The sequence below is a fragment of the Halichoeres trimaculatus genome, unplaced genomic scaffold (assembly GCF_033239565.1).
Source record: "Halichoeres trimaculatus isolate MK-OKI-2021-1 unplaced genomic scaffold, fHalTri1.1 fHalTri1_scaffold_20, whole genome shotgun sequence".
Classification (NCBI taxonomy): domain Eukaryota; kingdom Metazoa; phylum Chordata; class Actinopteri; order Labriformes; family Labridae; genus Halichoeres; species Halichoeres trimaculatus.
In genome coordinates this window covers 24,752,761-24,775,627 of record NW_027437198.1, presented here as the reverse complement: position 1 = coordinate 24,775,627, position 22,867 = coordinate 24,752,761, and the positions used below count along the sequence as shown (strand labels likewise).

At 39.3% G+C, this 22,867-nt stretch overlaps 2 protein-coding genes and 1 long non-coding RNA gene across 4 annotated transcripts in view; 2 read left to right on the top strand and 1 right to left on the bottom strand.

Moving 5' to 3' along the window:
• Positions 1–447: 447 nt before the first annotated feature.
• rpl19 (ribosomal protein L19) lies at positions 448–2,548 on the bottom strand. Its single transcript, XM_074695840.1, has 6 exons — positions 2,476–2,548; positions 2,027–2,133; positions 1,363–1,485; positions 1,124–1,244; positions 878–988; positions 448–640 (listed from the first exon to the last, which is right to left on the bottom strand). Exons 1-6 carry the CDS (start codon positions 2,478–2,480, stop codon positions 517–519), a joined length of 591 nt encoding a protein of 196 aa, XP_074551941.1. The 5' UTR covers positions 2,481–2,548; the 3' UTR covers positions 448–516.
• LOC141809036 (uncharacterized) lies at positions 2,086–4,923 on the top strand. 2 transcript variants are annotated; one of them, XR_012599978.1, is made up of 3 exons: positions 2,086–2,162; positions 3,923–4,010; positions 4,758–4,923. It is a non-coding gene; the product is annotated as an uncharacterized LOC141809036 (long non-coding RNA). The 2 variants fall into 2 exon arrangements; XR_012599977.1 differs by having other exon boundaries at positions 2,087–2,162; positions 3,842–4,010.
• A 3,167-nt stretch (positions 4,924–8,090) lies between these two features.
• Positions 8,091–22,867, top strand: part of cacnb1 (calcium channel, voltage-dependent, beta 1 subunit) — a 45,125-nt gene continuing 30,348 nt past the window's right edge. Inside the window, exons 1-2 of the mRNA XM_074697485.1 lie at positions 8,091–8,364; positions 16,289–16,375. Coding sequence (XP_074553586.1) covers positions 8,275–8,364; positions 16,289–16,375 — 177 coding nt within the window. The 5' untranslated portion in view covers positions 8,091–8,274. The remainder of the gene's footprint in view (positions 8,365–16,288; positions 16,376–22,867) is intronic.

The following is a 22,867-nucleotide window of genomic DNA, read 5'->3' as shown; positions in this document are numbered from 1 at the left end:
TCGAGAAATTATCTGTTCTATCAGATCAAACCAGGTTCTGGACGAGAGTCACATGAAGTCACCACAGCGTACTGATAGAGAGCTAATAGGGGGATTTAATTTCTTTACAGGGCAGGAAATAAAGTAACCAGAAAATGTCCTGAAACAACAAAGCTGCAGATAACTGTGGTTGAGATTTAGGGATAAACAGGCAGCGTTAAAGTTGAGCTGTGTGTCATAAAACAATATGAGTATTTCATAAACCTGGCATATATCTGCAGTATTTCAGCAAATGTTCATGTACAATACCTCACTGTTTCTCTCATAACAAGGTCTGTAAGTTTATTTTTTTTAGAAGTTTAGGTTTTGCCAATTTCCAACCAACATAGCTTCTACTATTCTCAGATCTACATCCCCTTCGTAATCAGGATGTTTCTCTGTGAGTAAAGAAAGTACAGCAGACCCAGATTGTCTTTATGTACACTTTTATTGTCAGCACTTGACGGTTGGCAGTCAGGCAGGATTGATGGAACCAGATTACTTCTTGGTCTCCTCCTCCTTGGACAAGTTCTTGATGATCTCCTCCTTCTTGGCCAGGAGACGCTCCTCTCTGCGCTTGCGAGCCTCCTTTGTCTTGGAGCGACGGGCCTCAGCCTGGTCGCTGTGGGAGAGGTGGAAAGAGAGAGGTGAGTTCATACGGTGTGAAATCATCTTCAATCTTAATCTTAAACACACCAGTTCACGTCTAAAAAATACAGTTTGAAACACTGTGCATAAATTGTGACAGTGTTTACTACATTAGATATTAAATCAAAAACTTCAGGGATTAAATTAAAGCCATAGTTGCACTTCTCTGAATTTTAATCAATCAAAACTTAAACTTTGGGTTCAGACTTACGCCAGGAGCTTCTTGCGAGCCTTGTCTGCCTTCAGCTTGTGAATGTGCTCCATAAGGATGCGCTTATTCTTGAACACGTTACCCTTGGCCCTCAGGTAGAGGCTGTGGTACCTGGGAGAGAAACCAAGGCAAAAACAAAGAGTATTAAAAACTGGATCGTCATAAATTTGGTCTTCATTTTAACAAAAATTTGAGATACTGGAAAAATTAAATGCAAGTCTTTCAGTAGCTACATCCTTGACCTACATGTGCCTGTCGATCTTCTTGGCCTCCCTGTAGCGACGCAGGAGACGACGCAGAATTCTCATGCGGCGCATCCAAATCAGCTTCTCGGGCATACGGGCGTTGGCTGTACCCTTTCTCTTACCTGTGGAATAGACAGACAAGCAAATATGTCAGATTTGATACACACACCCTCCATCTATAGACATCCCAACAAACTACCTCTTTAACAAGGGTTACAGAAATGTTACAGTGTCACTTACCGACTCCCATGTGTCTTCCCTTACGACGAGCGAGTGTGTTCTTGCGGCAGCGGGCCCGGGAGTGGACCGTAACAGGTTTGCGGATGATAAGACCATCCTTCACCAGTTTACGGATCTGCTGGCCTGGAAACGGAAAGGAAACAGGGAAAGTGTGAGGATGCATCACTTCATTGACACCAACAATAAAAATCTTGAGGTGTCAGGAAAGCACATCACACCAGCTAGAATTGACTTAACTGATAATCAACTGCTGTCATACTTAAAAACAAAGACTTTAAACTTCTGAGAGAAACCACAGCTCATGCTCAAAGTTGGCATTTAAAAGCAAGAGGGGTTAAAGAGGAAGTTTCTGATCAAATTCTCTTGATCTACAAAGTGGGGACTATATTACACTAACTCTTAAACCTTGATGTTTATAAAGTACATACATCTAGCTTAGTGCTGCATGGAGTCAGATCAGTGATTACAGATTTGTCACAGAAACCCCCAGACTTATAGAGGTAACATCATATAACAGCGTGCTGATCGTAGAGTTTCTGTGGAGATACAACTGAGTGGTTGTTATGTCTCCGCAACATTAGATGTGACACACTGAATAGGGACACAAAACCGGCGTCTCCACCTCTAATCAAACTTCCATCAGATCACCTGTTGCTGTACTTACGAGAGTTGGCGTTGGCGATCTCATTGGTCTCGTTAGGGTCCAACCAGACCTTCTTCTTCCCGCAGCGCAGGACGCTGGAGGCCAGCCTCTTCTGGAGCCTGAGCATGCTGTGAGACACAAGTCACCAGGATTAAACGTCTGTTATTCTCACTTTTATATAGTTATGTGTCATACTACATGTTTCAGGACTAATAAGTTTATTCGGTAACTGTTAGCCGCACGGCTAACATGAAGCTAACAGCCAGCTCTGACAACATGGCCTCTGTCTGCTACAACGTGTTACACATTTCCACGTAAAAGATTAGTTTTGCGCTTCAAAATGATGTTTAAACTTAAAGTGTCACTAAATTTGACAGTTAATGTTCATAATTTGGGGATTTTGGGTACGGGAATGTGCATTTTTCACATTAAAATAACGTTTTCAGCTGTGCTATCAGTCGCGAGCGTACCTCATGGCTGCTACTTCAATAGGAAAAGGAAGGTTTGAGAGACGAGTCGGAAGCTACCATTTTAGGGGAGAGTCCATCTCTGAACACGATACAAAAACATCTTTAAAAAGGTTATAACTGACCATTTATTTTTACGAGACGTTTTTACAGTTCATATTTAGATCTTATAAAAGAAATTAAACCACCATTGTTGGGGAAATGTTAAGTGAAGCTAAGAGTTTTCATAGTATAGTTTCCCGGGAGAGATAATGGTATTGTCTGATATTTTGCGGTGCATTATGGGTGGAGTGGTCCAGTTCTATGGTTCTAACACATGTAGGCAGTAAAGAGACGAGAAATGTTAGAAACATGAAATATTAGAAGGCTTTTTAAGGAATATTAAGTTTATATTTATTTATTTTTCTTTGTGCTATGTTCATAACTCTTTTTAAAATATATTGAAAGATTGATTTAAATATATATATATATATATATATATATATATATATATATATATATATATATATATATATATATATATATATATATATATATATATATAAATAAATAATTCTGTCTTGACCCCTCAAAATAATAATTCAACCTACCTTACATGTAAATAAAGCATAATATACATCTTTACTGTCATTGCACAACGACATAAGAATTCGAAAACATTTCAAGTGGAAGTAGATAGTAAAAAAGATCGTAAAAGAAACATAATAAACAACAGAAAATTCTTAACAAAAACACAGTAAAACACACACACACGAAAAACTGAAAACTGAAATGAATCAACGTAATTAGATCCTGTAAAACTTTATAAATGATACCTCTGTGTGTATATAATGACATTTTTAGCATTTACCCTTATAAATCTGTTGCCCACCCGAGTGTTATTATCTTTTAATTATCTTTATTTCTAAGAGGGCTAAATTGTTGTAAAACAGACCTAGAGTCTTTGCGGTGTATTCTGTAATGCCAAATATGCTCTCAGTTTATAATTTATATGTCAAGAATTTTTTTTCATGATTGTTTTAACACTGAAGTATTAAGAATTTGCAATACCACGGCAAGCTGTACATGGTGTGCTAATAAAACTGGCCAATTATAGTTGTGACAGTCGTAATTAAAACCGTGAAATTATCAGTCACAAGTGTAAAAACAAACTCTCATTAATACAGTGAAGGGAAGTGAAAAATGTAAATAAAACATTAGAGTACAAAGCAATCAATTTGGAAATTACCATTTCAAGCCTTAAAGAGGAAAAAAGTAAACTGAGCTGATTGGAGAAGTCCTATTTCTGAAGACACTTGCAAATTAACGCTCTGACTGCCTACTTATTAACATTTCAAATCTTAATTGCTGCATCCCTGTCTCTCTTCAGCAGCAGCTCCATCGCCATGCCAACACTACACGCTCACAGTGTGGGCGCATAAGGGGCTCTTATGTGACTTTTTCACCTCAGGTAACCCAGAATACCAGCTGAAATCATCATCCCCAGGCAAAGTACCGGATCACCTCCTACCGCTGCTTCAACTGCTCTCTGCACAAGTGTGAGCTTAAAATAAATGAACAAAACAGTTTCAACCTCGATGACACTGGATGGTTTTCTACTCAGGTACCTTTTGTAGTCCTGAAATGCACTTTTCAGAACATTTGATACTCTTATTTCACACTCCGTCACCATCACAGAACAATCATTTACCCCTACTTTAAGTTTGTTTCTTCTTCTTTATCTCTCATGAACCCTGGTTTTTGATATGGATGTGAAGTTGGTATAAAAGGAAAACTTTAGTGTGGCCCCAGACTGAAAAGTGCAAACACCATCACAGTGTGCTAAGAGTTTGCTGTTCAGGGACAGAAAATAGTCCCCCCTCAACAGATTTTTGCTTATTTGCAATGCAGCAGCTGATTAGCATCATCAGGAGCCAAGCTAATTATTCAAATTAAAATTCATCGATTGATGAAATTGTGCAGAGCAGACTTAGATCCCACTATCCCTGATGTGTTTCTGCTGCTGTGTGCTTCATAAACAACTCACAAGTTAGAAACAAAGAGTCAAAAGTGCACAGAGCAGTCAGATGAGTTGATGCAAAAGCATATTTGTTGTGTTTATTTGACCGTGTCTTTAGCTGCAAAGAAAAGCACCCACTGAACTCCAAAGATGTTCCAGTAAACAGAAGACAGCTAAAGTTAACTCTCTGTCAGTTACCACAGGAAACTCTGCGTTCCCCTGATGACCTTGAGTTGTTTTCAGCAAGGAAGAAACAGAGCTGTTTTTTTGTTTTCTTATTTTAAAGAGAGGATCAACATCGTGGCTTCCTCCCTCCCACTCAGGCAACCTCCTCAATGGAAGTTCGAGCCACAGCCGCAGAGGATGAACCTGTGGGTGTTTGATGCAACTGTGTCAGCTACGATCACGACATCACAGCGTTGCCACAAGAGGGGGTTTGTCATCGGTTTCCTAAAGGTGAATTTGTTTATTCTGGTAAACTCGACCTATTTGACCTCAGCGATTATGCTCTCATGATTCATTCGGAAAATTCATGAAACAACAAGAGATCAAGCACTTCTTCAGAGTTTCCTGAGGGTTTTAGTCATTTTATATACATCTATTAAAAACACACCACGTCTGCACTGTACCCATATTAACCTGATATATTCACAGTTAAAGAGTTTCCGCTTTTAATGATAATGACTCATCCAGACTGTGCTTTAAACCAACATTATTAATACAATACAGCAGGAGAAAACTCAAAGCAACAGTAGTAATTATTTTCAGATGAAGTGACTAATGTGATGATCTATTTTGGCGGCTCATCGTGATAAACCCACAGAAAATTATCACCTGGCTCTCAGCAGAGCTTAGCGTCTGGTGTTTCAGAGTCACTGTCTGTACTATCTCATTTATTGTTCTCACAGGGACAATTCAGAGGTGGCCCACCTGACATTTAGTAGAGTTTTAAGAAATTTTATGCACCACATCTTTAAAACATGGCTGAAGCAATGTTTTAAAGATGTTGTACTCAACATTATGGGTCAGTTTGGTGTTAAATCTGTAGGAATATTGTGACATAGTTTTATGTAAATGTTGTATTTTCAGGCGCCTCCATGATTTCAAACTTATGTAATGATTAAAATATGTTGTAACAATATTTCAGTACATCTAAAATCCCAGTAGACCTAACTTAGGTGGCATGGGTCTCCACTGTAAGCCCATTTTATCTCAACCTTGGACCCTGAACATAACTTACAAAGGGGCCCCTCCATCTGAAACACCTTTAATTACTGACATGTTTCTGCATCCAAGGTCAGCCCCCCTGAAACACTCTGTGGACCCCACCTGCTGCTGCTCTCAACATTAGATCAGCTGGTAAAGAGGGTTCACAGGTCCCTTGAGGTCTTTTACCAGTTTTACTTGGGGCCACATCAGCCTGATGAGCTAGAAATCCAAAGACTTCAGACATGAGATGCTGATCCATTCTCATTCCCCAAGACAGGACCTCCGGGCTCCTGATCCAGTCTACACTGGGGACCCGGGTCCCTGCCTGATCGTCCATCTGTCCTCACAGCCTCCATCACCGGCGCTCTGTTGTTCCTCATCAGTCGATAAGTGAAGGTGGGGTCTGCTCCACGGGGCGTGGACCTCGGCTTCCAGCTGGAGTCAGAGCAGCGAGGACAGGAGAGGCACCAAGAGGGACAAAGGAAGGGAACGACAAACAGGAAGTAAGTGGAAGCTGCCTTCAAATTAAAAGCTTGAGAACAGACTTAAACTTGCTCTGTTGTAACCAGGCAACCACAACTTTTAGTGTGAGTACATAACGAGAGAGACTCTTTATATAACTGCAGGCTGCTTCTTCAGGGTCAGATTTAGACAGACATTATTCATAAGATACTTCAGATAAAATCTGCTCTTCATGGTGTGAAGCTGTTTCCCTGGAGCATGCACTGCCAAAATCACCAAAATACTGTTTTACCCAAGAAATGCTGAATGATTAATTTTTTCAACATATTGATTTTATGCTCTTAAGATGGTTTCCTTTACTGCATGTCTCCTTCTGAACAGTCATTTCCATCATCATTATTATCAACATTATGAAAACCATCATAAGCTTTTATTAATGCCCTTAACAAAAAACAAGACAAATCACATTTTTGTGTTAACGTGCAATAATTGTTTTTTAACTGTTTGTATTTCTGATGCATTTATCACTACAGCCTTTGACATGTGCAATATTGTCCCATATATGTATTTTATTTAATATTCTCAGTCTGTGCACTTGGATATTGATTTCTCTACACACCTTCTTTTTTAATAGGTAACATTTTTATATTATATTCTTCCTTTTTTTTTTACATCGTTATTTATATGTAAACTTATTATATTCTTGTTCTTATATAATCTTATTTATATTCTTAAATTCTTATAATTGCTGCTTTGATTCAGTAAATTTCCCATTGTAGGGTGCATAAAGGATTATTTGATAATAATAATAATAATAATAATAATAATAATAATAATAATAATAATAATAATAATAATAATAATAATAAAATATAATAATAATAATAATAATAATAATAATAATAATAATAATAATTATAATAATAATAGCATTAATAAGAAAAAGAGTAATTGAAAAAAATAATAAAAGTTATAAAATAGTGATAATGAAATAATAGTATTTTTATTATTATTGTTATTATTATTATTATTATTATTATTATTATTATCAAAACAATAATAATAATAAAAATATAATAATGATAATAATAATAATAATAATAATAATAATAATAATAATAATAGCATTAATAAGAATAAGAATAATTGAAAAAAATAATAAAAGTTATAAAATGGTGATAATGAAATAATAGTATTTTTATTATTTTTATTATTATTAAAAACAACATCAATAATAATAATAATAATAAAAATAATAGCAATAATAAGAATAATAATTTTAATTATAACAATTATATCAATAATTATTATAATAAAAGTGAGAATTATATAATTTAAAAAAAAAACTTTATTTATAGCACTATTTGAAACATTATTTTACAAAGCACTTAAAAACAGGAGTCCTAAGACTTATGAGGAGGTCCAACCTGACTTATATGACGGGAGAAGAACCCACAAAAAAATGAAAAAAACAAAAAAAAAAGGGAAATAGAGATACATAAATAAATAAATAAATAATTAAATAAATAAATAAATAAGATAAATTGTGATCAAAGTTCTATATGAGAGGATAAAATGAGGATAAAAGACAGAAATAGCGACGATAACGTTAAATGTAGTAAAATAATTCAAATACACTATTATAAATGCTTAAATACTTACAAGTATAGGTACAACAACCAAATTTAACACTTTAAAATGAAGAGGAGAATAACAAATGGATAGAAAGCATGACTAGGAAATTTTCTAAACTAATAAAAGAAAAGGGAAGCAAAATAACCAAGTAATGTGCATTAAAACTGCATTTAAAAATATTAGGAAGTGATAAATACATTTACTTCGAAACAAGCAAAAAACCTCCAGTCGACCCGTTTCTGGTTTTATTGTGAAAGCGCTAACCGGAAGTGACTTCGCGTCGTGCTGTTAAATTGACCGTAGTGTAAAAGCCTGGTGCGCCAGCTCGTAACGCTATAGGCTGAAGGGAGGCAGCTGTTGCCATTATATTATCAGCCAGCTCAGAAACACCAGCGGCTTCACCCTCAGAGAAGAAACCCAGAAAAGAGCGGAAGATGAGTCAGGAGACACCTTCATAAACACACGGAGCTGAGAAGAGATTTTAAAAAGTTAAATCAATGGTACAGAAAAGTAGTATGTCCAGGACGCCTTCGACCTCAACCCAGGAGATCCAAATGGACATGTTCGACCATCATCCACACACACAGGTAAGAACAGGACACAGGACGGATGAAATGTGGAGACAGATCCACGAAAAGACATTTTTAACTCTTTAACGTCTTCACAACAGATGCTTTTAACGACGGCGAAGCGTTTCCACTTTGGAGGATTAACAGGTTGTTCCGCAATTAAGTCGCTTTATTTATCCCCGGAGCGCGTACACAGACTCAAACCGGAATTTACTGATTTTATAAGGAGAAAAACGACGTGTGGAGTCAGATTTAGCAGATTCTGATTTGTGTTTTTCATCTTGAAGCGATAATTGTGTTGGTTTTAATAAGTCATCCATGAGTAATTATGAGTAGGGACATGATGTAACGCGCATTTGATGGTTTCTGCTCATTGGGTCTGTATGAAAACCACGCCTTTTCTTAATTAATCACACCAGAGAAACATTATAAAGATGAGACAAAAAATAAGATGTAAAGTAGAAGTTTTTTCCTGTCTTTTGTGGTGATTTGAAGAACTGAAAGCAGTCACAAAATGTTCTCCATCTCAACAAAACAAAACAACAGAAAGAGATGTGTTTCTCCCTTTCACTTACAACTCCATCCCTCTGCTCTCAGTGGTGTCACTCTCCTCTGCAGCCACAAATACGCTGAAGCTGTTAGGAAGTGACATGATGTCGTGGGCATGTTTTAGTCATAACACTTTAAACGGATGAAAAATAAAAATGTTGAGAATATCTAGAACAAACACACCCACGCCGAGCTCGGTCATTGTCTCTGGAGAAAGAGAAAGAAAAAACACCTCGATACAGACAACCAACGCTTCAAACCGTGCCAAGTCCTCTGTACTCCCACTCCTCGCTGCTCCCCTCTCATCCCCCATCCCTTCTCCTCATCTCCATCCTGCTCTCACCATCTCACCTCGTCCTGTCTGTTTTTAGAAGTCACATCACCGTGGTGAGAAACAGATGGACCCCCTGTTTGAGCCAGGCAGCAGGAAACCATGTGTGTGTGTGTGTGTTTCTGTGTGTGTGGCCCCTCTGATCAATTAGATATAAAGTTCATGCAGACCTGCAGCAGGTCACGCTGGTTTATGTATTTATAACTCTGACAAGCAGGGGAACAGCGTTTCTAATATCCTGAAGGAGACGGTTGGAGTTTTTCTGCCCGGACACAGAGGGAGAAACCAGCTGATCTGGATTCAGCGCCTCAGGGTCGCTCAGATTGAAGACGGTGCAGCTGAAGGCCGTCAGATTGTAGATGAGCGTGGAGATGTGCGAGCAGAAGAAAAAGATGATGATGTTCGTATTCGTACAGTCGTGATAGCGTACACCCTCAAACCTCCACCCACCAGTTTGAGCTCCCTGCAGCCAAACACAACACCCTCTTTAATTATACACTTAATCTGGGAGGATGTTTACCAACAGGAAGCCTCCCCTCCCAGCTTCCTGTGGCATTTCCCTGCCCTTTGAAAACAGGAACTCACCCTCATTGTAGCGACCCCTGCAAACACACGCACATTCCCTCAGAGGTGCTACGATATACGATATGCCGATATTTTAGCATTGATTTAGCCGATATCCATACAGATTTTTCTTCCATCTGTGACGACCATAGACTTGTAAAAAAATTGACATCATCTTGCTTGGCTCGAAGTGAGGTCGCCGCAAAAACTGCTCCCCCTGGTGGCTGGCTGCAGTACAGGTCAAAAAATCCATCTCCTCAGTCATTCCAGATGGGCTGTGGTCAAACTTTTAAAAATTAATACACCTGGTAGAAATGTTTCTCACATCAGCTTGTTGTGGTGATTTGAAGATATCATGTGGCTGCTTTGTATTCAAGTCCTTTTTTTTCTGAAGAGTTTCATTTTTATAAGTTATACGAAGTTAAAAACGAGGCTTTGCGTCACGTTTAACAGTGATTGACAGCTGACGTTGTTGTGTATTGTTTTCGGGGATTGTAAAATATGTTGGGAGGTAGAGCCAAGAGGAAATTAGACTCTCGAAAGAAAAAAAACTATTATTTTTGGCACTCGGCTTCACTCACAATGGCGGCGCTTTAAAACCGACAATGGTAAAAAGCGGAGCCACGCTGTCCAAAGTCGGCGGTTAAGACTCAATCTGTCCCGTGCAAACAAAATCACAAAAAGTGCAAAAACTTTATGCAGCTTCAGTCCCTGATCAGGACATAAAAAAAACAGGTGGACCCTGTCTACACCACACGATTCTATGAGCTACAAATACTGTGTAACAGAGAGTTGATGCGCAATTTAATCAAGTAAGCAGCAGCCCATTAATTTGTCGGTTTGTTGTATTGGCGGACTTTGGTGTGTTGGCTGATATCCGATATTGATTTGTCAATCAATCAACTTTAATTTATAGAGTCCATTACAACATACAAGGTGACCACAGTGCTTTCTATTAAAATCAGTAAAATCAGAACAAAAAAAATCAATATAGTAGCAATATAACACAAATAAAATGACAAGAAAATCTCACCCCATTACTGTGTGTTGAAAGCCAGTCTGAATACGTGAGTTTCAAGCCTGGTTTAAAAAGTTTATAAAAGCTTGAATGTTTTTCTCCAAGTCTGCAGGATTTAAAAACGTTTAGACAATATCGGTTGATACTGTTGGCGTACGGATAATATCCTGCATCCCCAGGTGTAACCCAACTTTGTGCAGCTGTGCAACCAAAACTAAAACGATTTAACATCCCTTTTCTTCAAAGCTGCGTTCTCTGTCTGTTCGGTGTTTATTGCTCTGTTTATTTGTTGAAATATGTGATGGCACAGCAGCAGCTGCAGCAGGGCGAGCATTCGCAGTGTAATTAAGTTTTCTACATCACTTCTCCGCAAACAAAAACAGACATTGATGTAGAAACGATGACTAAAACTGTCCACTGCTCAAATTAACCGTTTCAGACTTCCAGGTTGAACTGTGCCCTGATATCTTTTAATTACATGATGTAATTTTAGTTTTGTTTATCACCTGTTGTGCACTCTGGTCTTTTTTTGATTCAGTTTCACTTCAAATGAGTGTTTGGATTTCTCACCTGGATAAAAGCAGGTTCATGTGAACGGATGATGGCCATTCATCCCCAATGATGTAACTAATGCACAACTCATGTGCAACAGGTGCAGTCTTCATGCATGAACTAAAGCTGTGTGGGCTGTGCTGAAATGATGCTTGAAAGTTGCACATTTAAGGTCCAGACAGTCTTGATTCTTCCTGTTTTTCTTTGCTTAAACCAAGGGTCTGCAACCTTTACTTTCATATTAGACATTTACCCTCATCTCCCCTGGTTTAAAGTCATTTAGGAGCCGTAAAATCTACTTTATCTTCACAATAAAGACAAAAAAAGTGTATAAAATTCTAAACATAGTAAAATTATAGTGAATACTTATCTATAAATAAAGTTTTTTTATAAGTTTCTTTAATAAAATTGTACATGTGATGTCATTGTTTTTATTTTTGATAAATTTGCAAATATTTTAGAGATAATCAAAAAAAAGTTTGTAATATACCACATTTCATAAATTTATGAAATTTCAATAAGTTGCAAAACTTTCTCTAATATTTTGAAATGTCTAAAAAAAATTGTAGAAGTCTTTATAAAAATAAAGGTGCAAAAAATTAAAAAATGTAAAAAAAAATTAAAAATGGCAAAAAAAAATATTTACAAAATGCTTCATTAAAAAAAAAATCAAAAGATTGCAATTAAAAAAATGTTTTAAAAAATTGCAAAAAAAAACGATATTCAAAAAAAAAATTCAAAAAATGCAAAAATTTGTAAAATTTCAAAGGATTATTTTTTCTAAATATGAAAAAATATCAAAAAATGGAGCTACAAAAATTTTGCAAAAATTAAAAAAAAATTGGGAGTTTTTTTGCAAGTGGTAATGCATATTTAATTTTACAAAATGTTAATGGCATTATATTATCTAGTGGATATCTTCAATCATAAATACCCTCTGTGAGAAAAATAAAAATTCTTAATTTCATGAAATATTTTCTTTAACTGGTTGAAGACCCTTGGCTTCTCATCCTAGGAGACTAAATCCACAGTCCTCTTCATGTGCATAAAGAATCCAGCCCAAGGTTTGATCCAGAGGGGAGTTTTCTGCTGTCTGAATTACTCAGATTACATATGACAAAAGTGTTGGTGTTTTTAGTGTAAAATTCTTTCTTTGGGTTCCCCCTGACGGTATTTTCCTCAGAGCTGCAGAAAAGTGATATCAGAGAAATGTGTAACCCTCTGAAAGCAGCTGAAGCCTCATTTAGGCGTCAGATTAACCGTGTAATACGGTTTGAACATGTCTCTTTTTGGCGTTTCTCATAAAGTAAACTCAGTGCAGATGACAGAAAATGTAATACATCAAGAAAATGAGAGAGCGTGATTTTTCTCCAGCACTGTGAGGATGTTTAACGTCTCACAGGTAGAGACGAGCCACACCACGCTTTGTTATGGAGCGTGCATCTGTTCAGTCTGGAGTCGACAACTTTGTGTGAAAAGTCGTGATTCTTAAAAAAACTTTTTCTCTCAGCGTAGGTGGAAACATTTGCCAGCAGGGCTCTACATCGTTTTCTCTCTCGCATCATCGCCCCAAGTTTAAACTTAAAGAAGTTTGTAACGCAGCGGCAGTTTGTGTAAGTTTTCCTCTGTGGGGGCAGAAAATGAATTCAGATGAGTTCCTCGGAGTGACAGATGTGTTTTTCTTCCATCTGCTCACACCGGGAACCTCTCGGGGCCGTTGTGTGGTTTTTAGCTCGCACCGGTTGGTGCCGGTGTAACAGGTCATGTTTGTTTAACGGCGAGGGCCTCGGTGCGGCCGGAGCTTCGTGATGTGACAGTTACAGCGAAGTGCTGAGCAGAAGAGGGATCAGGGCTTTGACCCTGGTGCTGTTTCTGTCCTGCAGGTCCAGGAACAGACGGTCTGACATGTTTTTCATTTACATAAGTTTACCTGTAAAAGTCCATGCATGATTTATTAACTCCAACTGCTTTTTAATTCTGCTGCTGAGTATTTTTTGAATACTTTGAGCATCTTTAGACTTACATGGTTTAATCAAATTTTGCTTGAGAAGTTTCCACTTCTCAAAATCTGCCTGAACTTCTTTGTTTTCTGTTTTTTACTCAGTCTGACACAATCAAGCATGCACAGGAGCTGTGGTTTTATAAATTATCTGTAATTAGCAAAGAATCAGTCTTTTCGGTTATTTTTGGTTTTTGGTTTCTGAGTGATCTTGAAACGGTCTCCCTTGTAGATATTGTCCTGATCCTAATCCACACTTTGAAATAAGATTATCAGCACAAATTTAGGTTATTCCAAAATGCTACTTCTTAGCTTCCCGGTTGGGTCGTGAGGTTTAGTAGTGAGAAGAGAGATCTGTGTTTTTCTCTACTGAAAACGATTTTTGTGATTAATTTTGTAGTGATGGTGGACACTGGAGCCTAACTGTCAGACAGAAAAAGGACAGAAGAGCAGAAGAAAGATAAACAGGAGAGAGATAGAGCATGAGCTAAAGGCTAAAAGGGCTAATCTGTTTGTGCTAATGTTGATTTCAACCCACAGTCAGCAGTTATTCTGCAGTGGTCTGTTCAAACTTGAGAGTCTATCAATAAAATGAAGAGTGAGGTTACGTTAGCTCTGATTGGTAGATGACTGGCAGGACATAACCAGGATTCACTAACGTTACACATTTCATTTCATCCAAAAACACCAAAACACAGTGAAAAAAAAATCTGCGTTTACGCGGAAATGCTGAGGGACTGAACACGCTGTAGTAAGCATCTCAGGCCTGTAGTGGTGCTATAACTGTCTTGTCCACAAGCAGCTTTTGGTAGATCTCCACTGAAGTAGAGTTGAGCCGATCATCTGGTGTATTGGTGAATACTTAGAGCAGAAGTGGAGCAACAGATGCTCATTTTGTATAAAGACAGTCACAGATTCAGCAGATTGAGCAGCACAAGCTCAACAACGAGGATCGTAACAACGCTACTGTTGGAGTGTGACGTCAGCAGCGTTTCAGAAAAAAAACACTCTGGAGGCCGTTTTCAAAAGTTTGCCTTTTAGGTCGACTAAAACGCAGTTTCTGTGCAAATGCGAGGCTGAAATGCAACAAAACTTTTGCGTTTCACCCTAAAACTGTTGTTGTGTAAACGGCCTTTTACAGCAGTGTTTCTCAAATTTTTTCAGACCAAGGACCACTTATTCCCCCAGAAAACTCTTGCGGACCACACCCCAGAGAACACACTCATACGCTTATTTATACGATTATTTCAAAAATTGAATATACGGCAATTATTTTTATGATAAAATTATACATTTTATTTCTTTAATTCCCTCTATTCAGATCAAGTTTTTTTTTAGTTTGGTGTTTTGTTTGTTGTTTTCTTTTAGAACGAGGGAGAAAATGGACTTCAAAATCTGAGTATAACTACATTACTGATACATGATTCCAAAATACTTAAAAATTCTAGTGTTTAAATACTTAAGTACTAAGATTAAATTAAATTACTCAATGCTTTTATGAACCAATTTTTGTAGATGTTATCAATTTGCGTAGTAGCTGAGCAGCTCGCACCCCCACCCCCCCTTTTTTCCTGAATGTTCCATTTAAAAACACAATTTCCTCATGGTCTTTGCGGACCACTGGGCGGCACTGGTTGACCAGTAGTGGTCCGCGGACCATAATTTGAGAAGCCTTACAGCATCGGGCTGCCAGCTGAGCTAATATAAACAGCTACTAAACAACGTACAAACTGACTGTGTTAGCTTGTTGTTACGTTAGCCTACAGATACATTGGAGCACCGGACTGACGATAGCACTACATCTAGCCGGCTACTACAACCGCATCATAACATAACTGTACTGATGAAAACCTTACCTTGTCGTGTTGTATCCAGTAAAAAGTTGTCGAACAACTCGTGGTTGGGACTCCGGGTCAGAAGGTGGCGATGTGGTCAAATTAAAACAGATACTCTTCATAGCATCTTTAACGTATTTCCTGATACAGAGGCAGTGATATGCATTGCTATAATAGTTATAACTCAATGCAAAAGAATTATTCTTTAATTTCCGATCATAAAACCACCTCTTCTCCTGTCTCTGGTGTTTTATATTTTTTCTTGCAGCAGTCGTAGCAAAATACATCTGTGACCAACACGAGTCAGTTTCCTGAGCTGACGTCTGTGAAACGTTGATGCTGTTAACTTTGAGGCCTCCACCTTAAAACCTCCGTTAGTTAAAGTTTGGAGATAAATGACAGGGAGCAGAAGTTTTTACATCTTTCATGAACTTAAATCTGTCAGAGGTGAGGATGCAGGATAACAGACACACGGAGCAGACTCTGAGTTCATCGTGCTCTCGACTGCAGCGTCACCTTTGATGATTAAGTGTTGTGTAAGCTGTGCAGATGGACTCTCAACACCTGCAGACTTGAAGCTGCCTTTACAAAGAGTCGGCTGATATTTGAAAGTAAGAAGTTTGAAGCAGGATTCATCAGAAATGTGTGAATCTTTTTTTATTCTCACATCAAACCGCCGCTCTGTTCCTCCCGCTGTATGAACCCTGCAGCCCGAGCCTCCTGATTACCAACAAATGTGATTAGTCTGCGTTGGGTTACCATGGCGACGTGGGGCTGGGTGGGCTCATAATGCGATGTGACTGTGCGGCCTCTACTTCCTCCAATCAGATTACAAAGTCCCAATTTGCATCAGAACATGAAAAATGAAGAGAAAAGGAGGAAGTTCATGGTCACACGGCGAGCGCGTCCTCTCTGGTGGACTTCCTGTCCGCGCTGAGACTCACGCTGCTTCCCTCTGGTCACTCAGGAGCGTCTGGGCCAAGTGTTAACGACTGTTCTTCAGAGTCCTGACTAAAGAGCATCGTAATTAAAAGTGATTAAACTTTCTGTCTCCTCTCTCCTCTCCTCCCGCCCTCCGGCCTCGCCGCGTCCAGGGGAAGTACGCCAAGAGGAAGAGCCGATTCAAGCGCTCGGATGGAAGCACCTCCTCTGACACCACCTCCAACAGCTTTGTCCGACAGGTAACGTTTCACCCCTAATCCTTCCTGCAGACCTCTAATCCAGGTACAGCACTCAGGCTGTCCGAGCGCTGCTTTAATCAAGAGTCTAATGAAAGTTTAATGAGGTCAAAGTGACGGAGCGCTGGGACTCAGCGGCTCGGGTTGGAGAAGAGTTTAGAGTTTGATAACTAGTTTTTAATTAAGTGTTGCAGGAAGAAAAAGTCTTTAAATACTAAAAGATCCTTCATTTTTTTTAAAGGATGATAAAACGTCTGTTACACTTTCCAACAGCTTGAGCTGATTTACTTTGATAGCTTTTGGTTTTTTTATTCTCAAAGCTTTTGAAGAAAATATATCTGGGGTACAGAAGAGGATTAGGGCCACCAAAAAAAAAAAATACATCCAAAGTTTTTTTTCTGAAAAAGAAAAAGAATTCTGACTTTTTGTGGAAAAAAATGCAAATAAAACAAATTTGGGGGCGCAGATGTCCTGATGGTTAACGTCGCGCCACTTGAGGACCGACCTCGAGTGGTTCGGGTCCAGCCTGTGGCCAGTTTTCCTACTCTATCTACTGTCCTCTTCTCTATCATTAAAGGCAAGAAAAGCCCCAAAAATAACTTAAAAAATAAAAATTAAAAAAAGGAAATTTGAGTGATTTTTTTTCAGTGGCCCCAATCCTCTTTCGTAAAAAAAAAAAAAAAAAAAATTAAGTAAAATGAAAATAATAATAATAAAAATAATAATAATAATAACAATAATAATAATAAATGATGATAATAATAATAATAAATTATAATAATAACAATAATAATTATAAAAATAATAATAAAAATGATAATACATTTATTTACATAGCACTTTAAAAAAACAGCAGTTTACAAAGTGCTTTGCCAGCAGACAACAACACAACAAAACACAGAGAAACAAATCAAAAACAGGGCTCAAAAACAAGACCCTAGCAAAAAAGCACAAGTCATAGGAACCCAGACAATACAAGAACCACGCAACATCAAATGAGACCATGAGGACTGAAATACAGGCTAAAAACATAAGCTCATTAAGAAAAAGAAAGAAGGCAATAAAAGGCAGTTAAAAGCAAAAGCAGGAAATGTGAAAATATGAAATCATGATGATAAAGTAATAAATAATAATAAAGTAATAATAATATTAAAGCAAAGATAAATTAGAATAACACACATGAGCAAAGGATAAAACACCTAAGGCCTCAAAGGGTACCAGTGAAGGGATTAAAAGGGAAACAAAGGTGAGTCACAGATGAGATAAAATCTGAATAAAAGTAAGTAACTCCTTTAATATGTTGATATAACATAGAAGAAGTAAATGAAAGGATGGATGGACCTTAAGTTTTTTCGTTCGTTTCGTTTTCAACCACTTATCCGTCCGGATGCCATCAGCGAAGACCAATGGCTCCTGTTCCCTGGCAACTTCCACCAGCTCCTCTGAGGAGATACCAAGGTGTTCCCAGGCCAGACCAGAGATATAATCTCTCCACCGTGTCCTGGGTCTGCCCTGGGGTCTCCTCACAGTTGGACATGCCTGAAACACCTCCTGAGGGAGGCGTCTGGGAGGCGTCCTCACCAGATGAGGAAACTCATTTCAGTCGCTTGTATCTGCAATCTTGTTCTTTCGGTCACGACCCACAGCTCGTGGACATAGGTGAGGGTTGGGAAGTAGATTGACCTGTAAATTAAGAGCCTTGGCTTCTGGCTCAACTCTGTCTTCACCACAAAACCTCGAGATACTTAAACTCCTCCACTTGGGGCAAAGACTCTTTCCCCAACCTGGAGTGGGCAGTCCACCCTTTTCCGACTGAGAACCATGGCCTCGGACTTAGAGGTGCTCATCTTCATCCCGGCTGCAAACCACCCGAGTACCAGACCTTCGCCAAAAGTAACCAGTAAAATCTTACATCAACTCTAAAACTCACAGGAAGCCGGTGTAGTGAGGCTAAAACTGGAGTGATGTGATGCCGTCCACTAAAACCAGAGAAGGAAAGCTGGAACAAACTTTCTTGATGCTTAAGCTCAAAGATTGAATTAATTATTCATAAATCTCTGCAACAGATGTTTTATTTTTGTGTCATACAAACATTAATCCACCCACACCACGGATACAAACAGTCTAATGAAATAATACTCCCTGAAATATGCAGGATTTAAATCATCTTCTGTTACGCTCGACTATTTCCAACCTCCTAAAGACTTAAACCACCTTAATTAAATCCTAAGCCGTGGAGGATCTTCTTCCTTTCTGGAGAATTACCTCAACTCAGTTTTATTTTTTCTGCATGATTTCTCCCATTCGCCGTGCCAAAGTTTAAACCCGCTGCTTGGGTTTCTGTGGAGGAGACGTATGAAATGAAAGACTGAGCCCGCTGCAGAGATCAGATGAAGCGTTTAATGCTCATTAGGCAGAGACAGGATGCAGACAGACGCGGCTCTCGCTGAAGCTGCATCATTATTTTTATCTGCTCTGTCACAGCTTTTTCAGATTTTTCCCACCAGAACTGAGAAAGCGTTTTCTTCCTCCCCACACCTGTACAACCGTCAGCCCACACACTCATCTCACACGCCAAAATGGCTTTGATAGCAGCGAGATAACAGCAGCGAAACACCTGAGACTACAGCGGAGCACGCAGCGTTGTTGTGACGGGGCTGGAACACAAACGCAGAGACTCCTCCGGGATCAGGTGTGAGTGAGTCTCATCCGGCTCGGACTCCCTCCTGAGTCCGTCATCTTCTCCTGGAGTTTAGGAAGCGAGGTTAACACCGTAGCGCCCTCGCCTCCTGTGCTGCTGTCTGGTCTGGACATGACATTTCTCAAAGCCGCCCGTTTTCCTCCTGACCCCGTCATTTGTAGAGGAAATGATTTGCCCTGCGCTGAGTGACATTTACCTGTACGCTGCTGTTGTTCCTGGAGGAAGAAAAAATGAAAACCCTGTTGGCGACCGCGGGGAGCTGAAGTCTCCTGCGGTTTCCAAAGGTTAGCTGCATCCTCACCAACACACCTCACCCCTCCCGCCGCCTCCGACTTCATTAACTCTACGACTCGGGGCCTGCAGGAGGACCACGCGCACCGGTTAGCGCGGACGCATTACGAGGATGATTTAACACTTCCTGGAAGAACGTCCTCTGCTGTCTTCACGCCGGCAGATGATGGGTTTGAAGAGCTGAAACTCACAGCACAAAAACTGCACAAAGCTGCAAAAGGCTGAAGCATTTTTGCATCTCAGGGTGAAAAACCGTCTCTTATCGCTCAAACAGCAGCTTGCACACACACCTCAGGTTTCTTTACACACGTCTAAATCCAGCTTCCCCTTCAACAAGTCAAAGCAGAGCCCTGTATAGGCTTTACAGTCACACACACACACACATATATATATGCACACACAAACACACAAGAGCCACAATCAGCCAACGGTAGAGCTGGCTGGTACACTCAGGCTGGTTTCCATGGCGACCGGGTCTGCTGAAGCTCCCCTCCGTGTGTGAGCGTGGTGGGATGGAGAAACAGAGGAGAGGATGTTTAGATGGGTTTGTGTTTGTGAGCGTGCAGCATTGGCGTGTGTGTGTGTGTGTGTGTGTGTGTGTGTGTTGGTGCAGAGCCGGTTTGTGTGTCGAGGTGAACGAAAACACATTTGGTTTGGCCGTTCTGCAGGAGAACGTGGTCAAAAAATCTTCATCATTAGAAAATGAAACGTGTGGGTGACAAACAGAGGGCGGTCTCCTCTGACAGCGTGTCCTGGTTCAGGGTCTTCAGGAGGAGGATTAAGATCGCTGCTGGTTTTTGATGTAAATCTCTAGATGTGAGGAATTAATTGAACTTTCAAACTATGAAATTTGTCCGCAGAGACCCTCGAGCTGACTCACGTTTTGTCAGCTTTCAGACGCGTCATCCTGTTTCAGAACAACTCTTCAGACCCTCCAGAGTCTGAGATTAAAACAGTTTTCTCATGCAGAAAAAAATTATCAACAGATCTCCTCTAAAAACAAAAACGAACTCAATTATTAAAGCGTGGAAAAATTAAACAAAGAAATTTCAGGTAGAAGTCTGCAGACTTAGCTTCTGCTTGTTTTTGTGATCACAGGGTTTGAATGTCTGATGAGGAATATTCAACTCCCGTGACGACTAGTAACTAAAGCAAATCTTCTGCAGCCATCTGCTCCTACGACTTTAGAAACTCTAACTGTAAAAAACGGCACTTTTGGACGGTGAAAAATATTAAACTATTTACAAGCCACAGGTTTTGATAAGGGATAGATAAGTACCTACACCAGGTAGCAGTATCTGGCGGATGCCCCCTTATTTCATTTGGTAATGGTCCTCAACTTATTTTGTAGTTTACTTAAAAAAAAAAATTCTAAAGGTTTTATTAAGCTCTTTCATTTTTTAATTTTTTTTATGCAGTCTATTAAAATAAATAATAATTTGCACATTTATTTTTTTCTTCTTTGCAGTTTATTTTCAAAAAATTACTAAAGGATTATTTTGCAGTTCTGTTTTTTTTTTCTGGCTAATTTTAAAAACTACTCAAAGTTAAAATTTGCACTTTTATTTTTTATTTTGCATTTAATTTTTTTTTAGAAAATACTTATAATTAAAAATAATAATAATAATAATTTTGCACTTTTAATTCTTATTTTGCAGTTTATTTTAAAAATTCTACTAAAAGATTTTTTTGCAAATATTTTTTATTTTGCAGTCAATTAAAAAAATACTAAAAGTTTCATTTTGCACTTTTATTATTCATTTTGCTATTTGATTTTTTTTAAAATACTAAATGGTGTATTTTGCACTATTATTTTTTAATTTTGCATTTTATTCTAAAAAAATTGCAACAGTTGTATTTTTCATTTTTACATTTTTACGTTGCTGTTAACTAAAATAGTACTTACATGTTTTAAATTTGCAGGTTTTTTTTGCATTTTATTAAAAAAAATACTATACGTTTTATTTTGCACTGTTATTATTATTCTTATAAGTTTTTTAAAGGTACAGTGTGAGAGTTTTTTGTTTTTTATTTTGGGCTTCATGGCAGAGCGTCTTTGCTGTCTTTGTCCCAAATGATCTGTCACGGTTTATTGAAATTTTATGTATCTAAAGTACTGGTGGTATTGGTATTCAGTATCAGTGATTACTGATCCCGGTACTTGTACTGGTATAGGTCTAGAAGACAAAAAGTGATATATCCATAGTTTTGACGTGTCTGTGGAGCCGGCTGAGGACCTTTGTTGCATCTCATCCTTTGTCTTGGTTTGCTTAAAATAAACTCCATTGCAGTTCAATAACATTTTTATCCACCACACATTATCCAAACAGAAACACCCATCATATTTCCTCAGTTACCCCCTAAAGGTGTGAACCGCCTCAGCTTGGCTGCTGTGTATCAAAGATTTTAAGCGATGAAAAGACGGATGAATCCAGCCGAAACCTCCATCCTGCTGCTGTTTGTCCGCTCTCTGTCGTCCTGTTTCTCCACCTCCCTCTGCTCACTCCCTGTTATCTGCTGCAAACAGAGGCGAGGCTCAGACTGAAGACGCTGCTTTGATGGTGTCAGAGGTCGCCCTCTTGTGGACACACTGGTCTCAGCCTCTCTACCACACCTAGTCTTTTTTTAAACCAGGAGGTGTTTTAGGAGCTGAACGGGCTTTAAGAAAGAAACATTCATCTGTTGTTATGAGTCAAACTTCTGGGAGCGTAAAGAGTCACAGCCTCGATCTGTTTCCTGTGTTTGCTGCTGTTTCTCTGAACCTGTGACTCCTCTCAGATCCACATGAACCCTCGTCTGGTACCTGTTTTTCTGGGAGACGCACAACGAGGAAGACAGAGGGAGGAGGTGAGATCAGAGGGACAGGAGGAATAAAATAAATAGAGAGACAGACGGAGGGGTGAGGAGGGGGGTTTCCCTGGACACTGCCCAGCCCTCTCCCACGTCAGCGGGGGCATTGAATGGCTGACGGCTGCATACCAAGCCTCCTTCTGGGTCTCGGTGTGTTCATGTCCCTGTTTCTGCCCCGGCCTGGGCTAAATATATTTCCCCACTTTGCAAATGTAGCACAAGTCCTGCAACCTGACCCCCCCTCCCCACGCTCACCCCCACCCCCCTGCCACCCAAAGCCAGCTCCCTTCCTTTACACCGGGTTCACGTTCCTCTGGGCTGTGGAGGGATGAGCCAGTGTGTGTGTGTGTGTGTGTGAGTGGAGGGGTTGGAGGTTAAGAGAGCGCTCTCCCGGTTTCACACACACGGCACTCTTTTCTGGCTCTAGCCTCATCATACACACACATACACACACACATCTGCACTTGACACACACTCACACTGGTTGCCACTATCTCACACACACATAACTCTGTCTGTGGACTTTGGCGTTGCCCTCTGGTTCGCCGTGGTGTGGCGAGTGTGGCAAACGAGGTATGGAGAGGACTGAGAGGATCCAAAGGCCCGTGGTGGTAAGGAGGATTTTTCTGGAGTGTTCCTGTCTGATCTGGACT

What these genes read in the sequence shown, in the direction of transcription:
- rpl19 (XM_074695840.1), bottom strand. An exon ending in GATCGCCAACGCCAACTCTC is followed by an intron (nt 1,486 to 2,026) that starts GTAAGTACAGCA and finishes TTCCGTTTCCAG; the next exon opens with GCCAGCAGATCCGTAAACTG. An exon ending in GCTCGCAAGAAGCTCCTGGC is followed by an intron (nt 641 to 877) that starts GTAAGTCTGAAC and finishes CCTCTCCCACAG; the next exon opens with CGACCAGGCTGAGGCCCGTC.